General features: G+C 49.5%; 1 protein-coding gene across 5 annotated transcripts in view; it reads left to right on the forward strand.

Annotated features, from left to right (window-relative positions):
- The window catches only part of LOC134341002 (cell adhesion molecule 1-like), a 582,596-nt gene extending 571,395 nt beyond the window's left edge, over positions 1–11,201 (forward strand). For all 5 annotated transcript variants that reach the window (XM_063038685.1, XM_063038687.1, XM_063038688.1 and 2 more), the window contains 2 exons: positions 486–614; positions 8,507–11,201. In XM_063038685.1, the coding sequence (XP_062894755.1) occupies positions 486–614; positions 8,507–8,625 (248 nt within the window). In that variant the 3' untranslated portion in view covers positions 8,626–11,201. The remainder of the gene's footprint in view (positions 1–485; positions 615–8,506) is intronic.
- Positions 11,202–11,786: the final 585 nt, after the last annotated feature.

Below are 11,786 nucleotides of genomic sequence, written 5' to 3' on the forward strand. Positions count from 1 at the left end.
TTGTGGATCTGTGGAATGCTCTGCCTCAGAAGGCAGTGGAGGCCAATTCTCTGGATTCTTTCAAGAAAGAGTTAGATAGAGTTCTTAACGATAGCGGAGTGAAGGGATATGGGGAGAAGGCAGGAACGGGATACTGATCGTAGATGATCAGCCATGATCACAGTGAATGGTGGTGCTGGCTTGAAGGGCTGAATGGCCTACTCCTGCACCTATTGTCTATTGTCTATTGTCTACTACCCCTGTCCATAGAGCCGCCCTGTCGGCCACAGTACGGTTTCCGTACCGTACAGTGTTGCACCTCGATAGCACGCTCTCTACTGAACCTCTGTAAAATGACCTTTGTGCAGATGTACGAAATAGATTTCTTTATTCTTAAGGGATCAGCAGCTGGTGTAACTCCTGCCCCGGCCGGTTACTTCTGAGATTATAGAGCCTTTCTCACTAAGATCTGCTGTTTTTTTTAATTTTTGCCTCCGACCTGACAGACTCGAGGGCAGGCACCGAGGTTGCAGGGTCAGTCGACCATGCCGTCATTGGGGGAGTGGTGGCCGTCGTCGTCTTCGCCATCCTGTGCCTGCTGATTGTGCTGGGACGGTACTTCGCCAGACACAAAGGTGAGTGACCCCGGGGGGTGGGGGGTGGGGGGTTGGTGGGCCGCGTCTCCGAGCCTGTCCCGGCGCCCGAATCCACTCTGCCTTCTCCAGCACTCATCGGAATCAGGTTTAATATCTGAATCAGAATCGGGGTCAGGTTGACTATCACCAGCATGTGTTGTGAAATTTGTTAACTTAGCAGCAGCAGTTCAATGGAATACATGATAATCTAGAGAAAAACTAATTTACGGTAAATATATATATATCTATAAATATATATTACATATATATACACACACACACACACATAAATAAATATTGTTGGCGTGTGGCCAAGTGGTTAAGGCGTCGGTCTAGTGATCTGAAGGTCTTGAGTTCGAGCCTCAGCTGAGGCAGTGTGTTGTGTCCTTGAGCAAGGCACTTAATCACACGTTGCTCTGCGATGACACCGGTGCCAAGCTGTATGGGCCCTAACGCCCTTCCCTTGGACAACATCGGTGTCGTGGAGAGGGGAGACTTGCAGCATGGGCAACTGCCGGTCTTCCATACAACCTTGCCCAGGCCTGCGCCCTGGAGACCTTTCCAAGGCGCAAATCCATGGTCTCATGAGACTAACAGATGCCTAGGAGATAGATAGATATATTGTTACCATCAGGGAGGAGGTACAGGAGCCTGAAGACACACACTCAGCGATTCAGGAACAGCTTCTTCCCCTCCGCCATCTGATTCCTAAATGGGCATGGAACCCGTGAACCTCACTTTTTAAATGTATATTATTTCTGCTTTTTGCAAGATGTTTAATCTATTCAATATACGCACACTGCAATTGATTTACTTATTTATTTAACACGATTATTATTTTATTTTTTTTCTGCTATATTATGTACTGCTGCTGCTAAGTTAACAAACTTCACGACGCATGCCGGTGATACTAAACCTGATTCTGAAATAGTTCAATTAAATTAGTGCAAAAATAGAAATAACAAAGTAGTGAGGTAGTGTTCATGAGTTCAATGTCCATTCAGAAATCAGATGGCAGAGGGGAAGAAGCTGTTCCTGAATCGTTGAGTGTGTGTCTTCAGGCTCCTGATGGTACTAATGAGAAGAGGGCATGTCCCGGGGGGGGGGGCATGATGGACACCACCCTTTTAAGGCCTCGTTCCTTGAAGGTCTTGAAGGTGTTCTGGATACCACAGAGGCCCGTGACGGGGCTGACTGAGTTCACGACTTTCTGCAGATAATTTCGACCCTGCGCAGTAGGTGAGCGGTGAAGGGACTTCGATCCTGACCCAGCACCTCATCTCGCTCTGCAACCCTCTCACGCCCACCGATTGAAAAGAGCCCCACTTCCCAAGTCCTCCTCTGCGCTCTGGAGTTATGTGGGTGTGCAGTACTGTGCAAAGGGGGAGAGGAAAGGTCTCTGGCGCCTATATATCATCTAGCCAGGGTGCCCCAAACCTTCACACTGTATTACTCAACGTGCTGCGCAGAGCGAGTTTGTGAACCTGGCGGGAGCAAAGGATGTTTGGGAAGAGCGAGGGTGGAGCGCCCGCGGGAGGGGTGGGGGACAGGTGGCAGGGATGGGAGGCTGCTGAGGGAGGGTGTCTCTCTGGTGCTCCCCTCTCCCTTCCCCTTTTCCCAACCATGACTCCCTCTCCCTTCCCCTTTTCCCCACCATGATTCCCCTCTCCCTTCCCCTTTTCCCAACCATGATTCCCCTCTCCCTTCCCCTTTTCCCAACCATGATTCCCCTCTCCCTTCCCCTTTTCCCAACCATGACTCCCCTCTCCCTTCCCCTTTTCCCAACCATGATTCCCCCTCTCCCTTCCCCTTTTCCCAACCATGATTCCCCCTCTCCCTTCCTCTTTTCCCAACAATGATGCCCCTCTCCCTTCCCCTTTTCCCAACCATGATTCCCCTCTCCCTTCCCCTTTTCCCAACCATGATTCCCCCTCTCCCTTCCCCTTTTCCCAATCATGATTCCCCCTCTCCCTTCCCCTTTTCCCAACCATGATTCCCCACTCCCTTCCCCTCTCCCTTCCCCTTTCCCCAACCATGATTCCCCTCTCCCTGCCCCTTTTCCCAAACATGATTCCTCTCTCCCTTCCCCTTTTCCCAAGAATGATTCCCCCTCTCCCTTCCCCTTTTCCCAACCATGATCCCCCTCTCCCTTCCCCTTTTCCCAACCATGATTCCCTTCTCCCTTCCCCTTTCTCCAACCATGATTCCCCTCTCCCTTCCCCTTTTCCCAACCATGATTCCCCTCTCCCTGCCCCTTTTCCCAAACATGATTCCTCTCTCCCTTCCCCTTTTCCCAAGAATGATTCCCCCTCTCCCTTCCCCTTTTCCCAACCATGATCCCCCTCTCCCTTCCCCTTTTCCCAACCATGATTCCCCCTCTCCCTTCCCCTTTTCCCAACCATGATTCCCCCCTCCCTTCCCCTTTTCCCAAACGTGATTCCCCTCTCCCTTCCCCTTTTCCCAACCATGACTCCCTCTCCCTTCCCCTTTTCCCCACCATGATTCCCCTCTCCCTTCCCCTTTTCCCAACCATGATTCCCCTCTCCCTTCCCCTTTTCCCAACCATGATTCCCCTCTCCCTTCCCCTTTTCCCAACCATGATTCCCCCTCTCCCTTCCCCTTTTCCCAAACATGATTCCTCTCTCCCTTCCCCTTTTCCCAAGAATGATTCCCCCTCTCCCTTCCCCTTTTCCCAACCATGATCCCCCCTCCCTTCCCCTTTTCCCAACCATGATTCCCTTCTCCCTTCCCCTTTCCCCAACCATGATTCCCCTCTCCCTTCCCCTTTTCCCAACCATGATTCCCCTCTCCCTGCCCCTTTTCCCAAACATGATTCCCCCTCTCCCTTCCCCTTTTCCCAACCATGATCCCCCTCTCCCTTCCCCTTTTCCCAACCATGATTCCCCTCTCCCTTCCCCTTTTCCCAAGAATGATTCCCCTTCTCCCTTCCCCTTTTCCCAACCATGATCCCCCTCTCCCTTCCCCTTTTCCCAACCATGATTCCTCTCTCCCTTCCCCTTTTTCCAACCATGATTCCCCTCTCCCTTCCCCTTTTTCCAACCGTGATTCACCCCTCCCTCCCCCTTTTCCAAGTTTTTAAGTGTATTTGTTGACATGTAAAATCTCTTCAAACTCCTAATGAAGTATAGTCACTGTCTTGCCATCTTTATAACAACATCGATATGTTGGGACCAGGTTAGATCCTCAGAGATCTTGACACCCGGGAACTTGAAGCTGCTCACTCTCTCCACTGCTCCCAACCCGCACTCCCCCTGCCTCCTCCCTGTAACCTTTGACACCCTGACTAATCGAGAATCTGCCCACCTCCGCTTTAGAGGTATCCAATGGACTTGGCCTCCACGGTTGCCTATGGCAATGAGTCCCACAGATAACCATATAACAATTACAGCACGGAAACAGGCCATCTTGGCCCTTCTAGTCCGTGCTGAACTCCTACTCTCACCTAGATGGCGGAAGAAATTCCTCCTCATCTCTGTACACGGCAACCATGGGACCAGTGAACCTGCTAACACACGCACACACGCGCCTTTGGAACGTGACAGGGATGTCAGACTGAGAGCCGACCACCCGTTTTACCGTCCTCACAGACTGTTCTAACAGCGACCAGAGCTTGATCCCCACCGTCGCCTGTAAGGAGATGCACGCTTTCTTCCCCGCGACCACGCCGGGTTTTCCAAGTCGCGTTTCCCGGTTTCGCTCCCGCGTTACAAGGGCGTACGGGTTAGGGGATATGGGTGAGCCGAGGGCCGGCCACGTTGGCGCCAGAAGCGACCCGGACGGCCTGGGCGGTGGGCGCCAAGAAGAAGATTGGTCCGTGGGTTTTGTTTCTGGTCTGGGAAGGTTGAAAAGGGGACCCCGGTCTTCGATGCCTCCCGCAAGGAAAGAGCCCCACGCGTGAGGAGTGGGAGCTGAGACAAGGGTGCCGCAGTTCGCACGATGCTCGGGGAGTCGGAGCTAGGAGTAATAAAAGTCGAGTATGTGAGACCAAGAGTCCTTGAAAGTGAGTCCTTTGGTTACAGTAGCAGTTCAAGGACTCTTCATCTCATCACCTTGATATCCATTGATTATTTATTTATTATTATTGTTCCCTTAAGGTTGTTATAGCTGGGGGTTGGTAATGGAGACAAGCTCCCACTACCTATTAAGTGCTCCTAATGGCGTGCGTCTCAAATAGCCTCTGACAACCGAGTCCAGCTCCTGACCTTCACGTGAGGCTTAGCCACCAAGCCCAGCCGAACCGTTTCTACTGACAGGAGAAGGGGGCAAACCTTCAGGCAGATGGGGCTCGTCAGACCGTGGAGAAGGAAAACTCCGATCTCAAACCTCCGCTGCCTTGTGGCTGTACCCGCTCACGGGGAGGGGTTGGGGGGTGAACCCCCGAGGGAAAATTCCGGAGCTGGAGTTCCCTGAGGCAGTTGCAAACAAGAGAAAATCTGCAGATGCTGGAAATCCAGAGCAACACACACACACACAAAGTATTGGAGGAACTCAGCAGGTTGGGCAGCATCTATGGGAGAGGAATAAACACAACAGATTCTGCAGATGCTGGAAATCCAGAGCAACACACACACACACACACACACACACACACACACACAAAGTATTGGAGGAACTCAGCAGGTCAGGCAGCACCTATGGAAAGGAATAAAGTTGACATTTCGGGCCTGTTTTGATGTACATGTGACAAATGAATCTGCTCTTGTGTTTTTACAACACTTTTAATTTGAATCGGGATGGGCTTAAGAATTGATCAAAGACAATTAAGTTCATGGTCAGTTTCAGGTTAAGCCAGCAGTTCATCAGGACACATTGTAATTCTATACTATGAGTCTGCGGAAATTTTGATCTCCAGACCTCTAAGTTATTTCGAAGGCTTTCCATTGTTCCATGTTGACTATGGATGCCTCATCCGAGTTGTCTAGATACACAAGCCCGGGCAGTATGATACGGAGAGCGAGCTGTTTCCCCGTGTCGCAGGCTCCCCCTCTCCACGCAGCTGATGAACCCAAAGGAACAGCAGAGACCCGATACAGTTTGGCACCAGGAGTTGCCAGTCAGCGTTGAACTCAACGTCAGACTGCCTCAGGGACTCCAGCTCCGGATTTTTCCCTCGGGGTTCACTCCCGCAGCCTTCCCCCGTGAGCGGGTACAGCCGCAAGGGAGCGGAGGTTTGAGATCAGAGTTTTCCCTCTCCTAGATGAGCTGCCAACCGCGGCCTGACGAGCCCCGTCTGCCCAGAGCGACTGGTTTTAAGACGCCAGTAAACCCCCTTTGCCCCCTTTCTCCTGTCAGTAGAAACGGTTCCACAGGGCTCAGTAGCTCAGCCTCACGTGAAGGCCGGGAGCTGGACTTGGTCGTCAGAGGCTATTTGAGACACCCGCCATTGGGAGCATTTACTATGTAGTGGGAGCTTATGATCCCTGGTTGTGACAACCTTAAAGAATCTGAAGTTATTTTTTAGAACTAAAATAATTGACCCTCATATTACAATTAAAGTAATGTGTTCACCATTCAATAGGTTTCAATGAGGTCTCCCCTCATTCTTCTGAATTCCAGTGAATACAGGCCCAGAGCCATCAAACGCTCTTCATATGACAAGCCATTCAATCCTGGAATCGTTTTCGTGAACCTCCTCTGAACCCCCTCCAGTTTCAGCACATCCTTTCGAAGATAAGGGGCACAAACTGCTCACAATACTCCAAGTGAGGCCTTACCATGCTTCATAAAGCCTCAACATCGCATCTTTGCTTTTATATTCTAGCAATTATCGGCCTGTGAGCTTGACGTCAGTGGTGGGTAAATTGATGGAAAGTATTCTTAGAGATGGTATATATAATTATCTGGATAGACAGGGTCTGATTAGAAACAGTCAACATGGATTTGTGCGTGGAAGGTCATGTTTGACAAATCTTATCGAATTTTTTGAAGAGGTTACTAGGAAAGTTGACGAGGGTAAAGCAGTGGATGATGTCTATATGGACTTCAGTAAGGCCTTTGACAAGGTTCCACACGGAAGGTTAGTTAGGAAGGTTCAATCGTTAGGTATTAATATTGAAGAAGTAAAATGGATTTAGCAGTGGCTGGGTGGGAGATGCCAGAGAGTAGTGGTGGATAACTGTGTGTCAGATTGGAGGCCGGTGACTAGTGGTGTGCCTCAGGGATCTGTACTGGGTCCAATGTTGTTTGTCATATACATTAATGATCTGGATGATGGGGTGGTAAATTGGATTAGTAAGTGTGCAGATGATACTAAGATAAGTGGAGTTGTGGATAATGAAGTAGGTTTTCAAAGCTTGCAGAGAGATTTAGGCCAGTTAGAAGAGTGGGCTGAAAGATGGAAGATGGAGTTTAATGCTGATAAATGTGAGGTGCTACATTTTGGTAGGACTAATCAAAATAGGACATACATGGTAAATGGCAGGGCGTTGAAGAATGCAGTAGAACAGAGGGATCTGGGAATAATGGTGCATAGTTCCCTGAAGGTGGAATCTCATGTGGATAGGGTGGTGAAGAAAGCTTCTGGTATGCTGGCCTTTATAAGTCAGAGCATTGAGTATAGGAGTTGGGATGTAATGTTAAAATTGTACAAGGCATTGGTAAGGCCAAATTTGGAATATTGTGTACAGTTTTGGTCACCGAATTATAGGAAAGATGTCAACAAAATTGAGAGAGTACAGAGAAGGTTTACTAGAATGTTACCTGGGTTTCATCACCTAAGTTACAGAGAAAGGTTGAACAAGTTGGGTCTTTATTCTTTGGAGCGTAGAAGGTTGAGGGTGGACTTGATAGAGGTATTTAAAATTATGAGGGGGATTGATAGAGTTGACGTGGATAGGCTTTTTCCATTGAGAGTGGGGGAGATTCAAACAAGAGGACATGAGTTGAGAGTTAAAGAGCAAAAGGTTAGGGGTAACATGAGGGGGAACTTCTTTACTCAGAGAGTGGTAGCTGTGTGGAACGAGCTTCCAGCAGAAGTGGTTGAGGCAGATTCAATATTGTCATTTAAAGTTAAATTGGACAGCTATATGGACAGGAAAGGAATGGAGGGTTATGGGCTGAGTGCAGGTCGGTGGGATGATGTGAGAGTAAGAGTTTGGCACGGACTAGAAGGTCCAAAATGGCCTGTTTCCGTGCTGTAATTGTTATATGGTCATATGGTTATATTCGAGTCCTTTGTTGGGCACGTGCCCAAGTGGTTAAGGCATTCGTCTAGTGATTTGAAGGTTGCTAGTTCGAGCCTCGGCTGTGGCAACGTGTTTGTGCCCTTGAGCAAGGCACTTAACCACACATTGCTCTAGTCTGTGTGAGGAGTGGTGCCCCACACAGACTCCCAATCTGCACCTTGTAAGGCACGAAAATGTGGGACGCAGACCTCTCATGGTCTGAGTCGACGTTCCCCCCCTCCCTCCCTCCTCTTGAAATGAATGCTAACATCGCATTTGCCTTCCTCACCACAGACTCAACCTGCAAGTTAACCTCCAGGGAAGCCTGCACCAGGATGCACCTCTGTTGCTTTTTGTTTTGCGTGTGTCTTCTCTCCATTTGAAAAGCAGCCTACCCTTCTCGTTCCTTCTCCCAAAGTGCAAGACCATTCACTTCCTGAATCTGTGCTCCATCGGCCACTTCTTTGCCCATGCCTCCTAATCTGTCTCAGTCCCTCCGCTTCCCCCCAGAACTGCTCGGCCCCTCCGCCAGTCTTCGCACCGTCCGTCCTGCAGAGCCGCGGGAGCGGGACGGGGGGGGGGCTCCCGTTTATGGAGCTTATCGGCCTCCGGAACTCAACCCGACGCGCGCCCCCCCCCCCACCGGGTACATCCCCTCCGCCCTCCTCCGCTCAGCCACACACGGCATCTCTGCGCTTCCTTTTTCAGGCACGTACTTCACGCATGAGGCGAAGGGGGCCGACGACGCCGCCGACGCGGACACGGCGATCATCAACGCGGAGGGCGGGCAGAACAACTCCGACGAAAAGAAGGAGTACTTCATCTGAGTCGAGTGTGGTCAGTCGGAGGCGTCCAACTGTTGACATCTCGCCGGTTGGGTGTTATTTTTCGTTTTGGCATATGGTGGACAGGAGTGAGTCGTGCACGGTGTTGGGGTAAGGGTCTGTCGGGTGGGAAACAGTGACGGTTCAGTTGGGTGACCTCCACAGTTTGACACCTCTGCGACTGCCTAGCCAGTCTTGGACCTAGTTTAAAGCCTCCCATTTGCAGAAATGTCCGTGCCTTGTTTTCCCTGCAGACACGCCAGCCTGTTGAATTGCTGTTCGGAAAGCTGGGCGGAGCTAGAAACTCCCCCTCCCTTCCTACACCCGTCGCGAGCCGCGGCAGGTTCGATCTTTATTTTCATTTTTTTCCGCAGAGGGACACGGATCGAGCATTTTTCTGCAAGTGAAGTTTTGTTTTGTTTTTTTTTTCCGTTCTTTGGGTGTGGCGAGACTGACGCTAGATTCATCCTCTTCTGTAGGCGGTGCGACGTAGGGTACCTCAAACCGCCCGGCCGTTTTAGCGCAAGTGGCGGGGCATCTGCAGCAAGACGCGTTTTCGGGGCCTGGCCAAAGCGGGTCTTTTTGCCTTTTCTTGGTGCAGAGACAATGTTGAGTCACCACGGTAGGAGCTAGCTTTGTCCCAGACAGCTCTCGTTTTTAAAAGATCTCATCAGTCTTTCTCAATTGGCCTTATTCTTAGTATGGTTTGCCAAAAAAACAATTATCCAAGCTCATGATTCCCTGTTGCAAAGTTCATTTCCCCTGCACCCTAGGGTGTTTATTGCCGCCTTGGCGGAGGGGAGGGGAGGTGAATGATTCAGACAGTTCAATTTGAATTCATAGACATAGCATAGATTTAAAAAGGCATAATCCCTTTTCTAAACACCTGCACGGTTTATATTTAAAACTTTTTTCATGGATCGTGTGCATAGATCCCTTAAAACAGCTGTGTGTGTGTGCGTGCGCGCGTGCGTGCGTGTGTATTTTTTTTTAAAAAAGGAATCAAGGCCGTGATGGAAGTCTTTGTGTCATTGTAAAATGCTACTCGTATTCTATTTAAAGGTTTAATTAAAATTGATCAAACGCTGTACAGGAGGCTATAGTATTTAAATGGAAGTTAAGCGTATATCTTGCATCTTGATTACCCATCTGTCCTGTGTCTGCCATTAGTAAGGGATAGTGCCTCTTTAAAGAGCGAAGAAGTTGCCTTAAAAAAAAGATATTACCACCTTGTGTTTGGCATAAACATTTTTCGATACCCACCCCACCCCTCCTCCGACTCACCACCCCCCCCACAAATCATTTATTTAGCAGAGGAAGCCAGATTCTGCCAAGGCATCTCGTTTGAAACGCTTTTGCCAAACAGAATGTTTGCCTCCTGGACCCGACGCCCCGCAGTTTGAGGGGGGAGGGCGAGTTGCTGTGGCAGATTCCGGATGCCAGGCAAGATCTCTTCCGCTGACCTCTGCCCAGTACACAGCCCAGTGACATAGCGTTACCCGAAGAGGGTTCATTTTTAGGCTAATTTTCTTCTGAGGGGTTTTATTTTTTTTTTGGAGATTTATCGTTACAACGCGCGATACACTATCATATCTTTCAGAGTGGACTGGGGAGAGCGAGTTAGCCCCACAGTGGGCCCTGCGGGAACGCGCTGCGCCCTCGTGGTGCAGCGGGAGCCCGCGGGGCCGCGGCCATTTTAGGCCCGGCTTGCCGGACTCCCTCGGCAAGTTCCAAGACAGCGGAAGTCGAGTTGCTGAAGGGTGTGATCCTCGACAACACAAAAAAAAACTCGGTGACTCCGTTTGAGAAGAAAAGAGGTCACCGCGGTAGTGAGGGGAAATGTGATGTCACGCTCAAAATTTTAAAAAATAAAGTGGTTTAACGTGTCTTGTCGCTGTTTAGAAATCTCTTGGAGTAATTTGCGCCCCCTCTCCCTCTTGGCTTTAGTTTTTTTTTGATTTGTACGACAGTGTAGTAGTGTTACTGAAGTCGGTCTAATTATTTTTTTTCAAAAAGAAGTTCAGATTCGTCTTGTCTCAGGAAGGTGTGTTCCGATTGGCTCTTTGCAAAGGATGTGCCCCCCCTCCCCCTCCCACACACACGCATTTAAACGTGGCAAATTCAAGAGTTTTAGTTGTACATGTTCCTTTCCGTTGTTGTGTGAATCCTTCCTTTTTTTCGGGTTGAGTTCCTCTCCGATGCAGTGCACTGTTCTGATTGTGATATGTATTACTTTGTATAGAGTTAGTTCGACTAATTGGGTATGTCATGTGCAAAGCAAGTATTGTGCGAAATTGGTTTTAAAAAAATGGGTACAAAGTTGAAGATTATTGCTGTGTTCCATATGCACATTAGGTCTAAACCTTTAGGCACCACAGCTGTTTGCTTTGGGCATTTCTCATCTGTTGTGTACACACGGGCTATGTTGTGTATTGATAGAATCTCCCATTGTTCTCCACGCCGTTTTTATTTTGTACCATTTCATGTATGCCATTTTTACAGGAGAAAAAAAAAGTCTAGAAAAAAAACTACTGAAGCGTTATTGACTTCTTAATAAAAAAAAAGTTAAATGTTCCGAATTCCCGATCTTGGTGTGTTTTTTTTTTAACTTTCGCGGCTTCACCGTCATCGGCGATTTGGCGCGGGCCGGTTTTTTTTCCCCGCAAGGGGTTCGCTCGGGGGTGGGGGGGGTGGAGATTAGCCCTGTTTGCCACATGACCGTGGAAGCATGTACGGTGAAAAGCGCCGTTTTCGGCAAAAAAATGAGCGGCAGACATCATCTCGGTGAAAGAGGCCTCCCGACCCAATGTTACGTGACACTTTTACTTGTGTTGGGCACGTGGCCAAGTGGTTAAGGCGTTCGTCTCGTGATCTGAAGGTCGCTAGTTCGAGCCTCAGCTGTGGCAGCGTGTTTGTGCCCTTGAGCAAGGCACTTAACCACACATTGCCCTAGTTTGTGCGATGAGTGGCGCCCCACACAGGCTTCCAATCTGCGCCTTGTAAGGCATGAAAATGCCCGACCCTGGCCTCTCATGGTCTGAGTCGACGTTCCCTCCCCTCCCTTTACTTGCGAAGGATCAAAGGTAACAGCAGGACCTTTGCAGAATCTACAGTGCTTCCTTTGAACCACATATAGTCTTCACACACCTCCTCCCTCGCACCCA

This window comes from Mobula hypostoma, chromosome X2, assembly GCF_963921235.1.
Source record: "Mobula hypostoma chromosome X2, sMobHyp1.1, whole genome shotgun sequence".
Lineage (NCBI taxonomy): Eukaryota > Metazoa > Chordata > Chondrichthyes > Myliobatiformes > Myliobatidae > Mobula > Mobula hypostoma.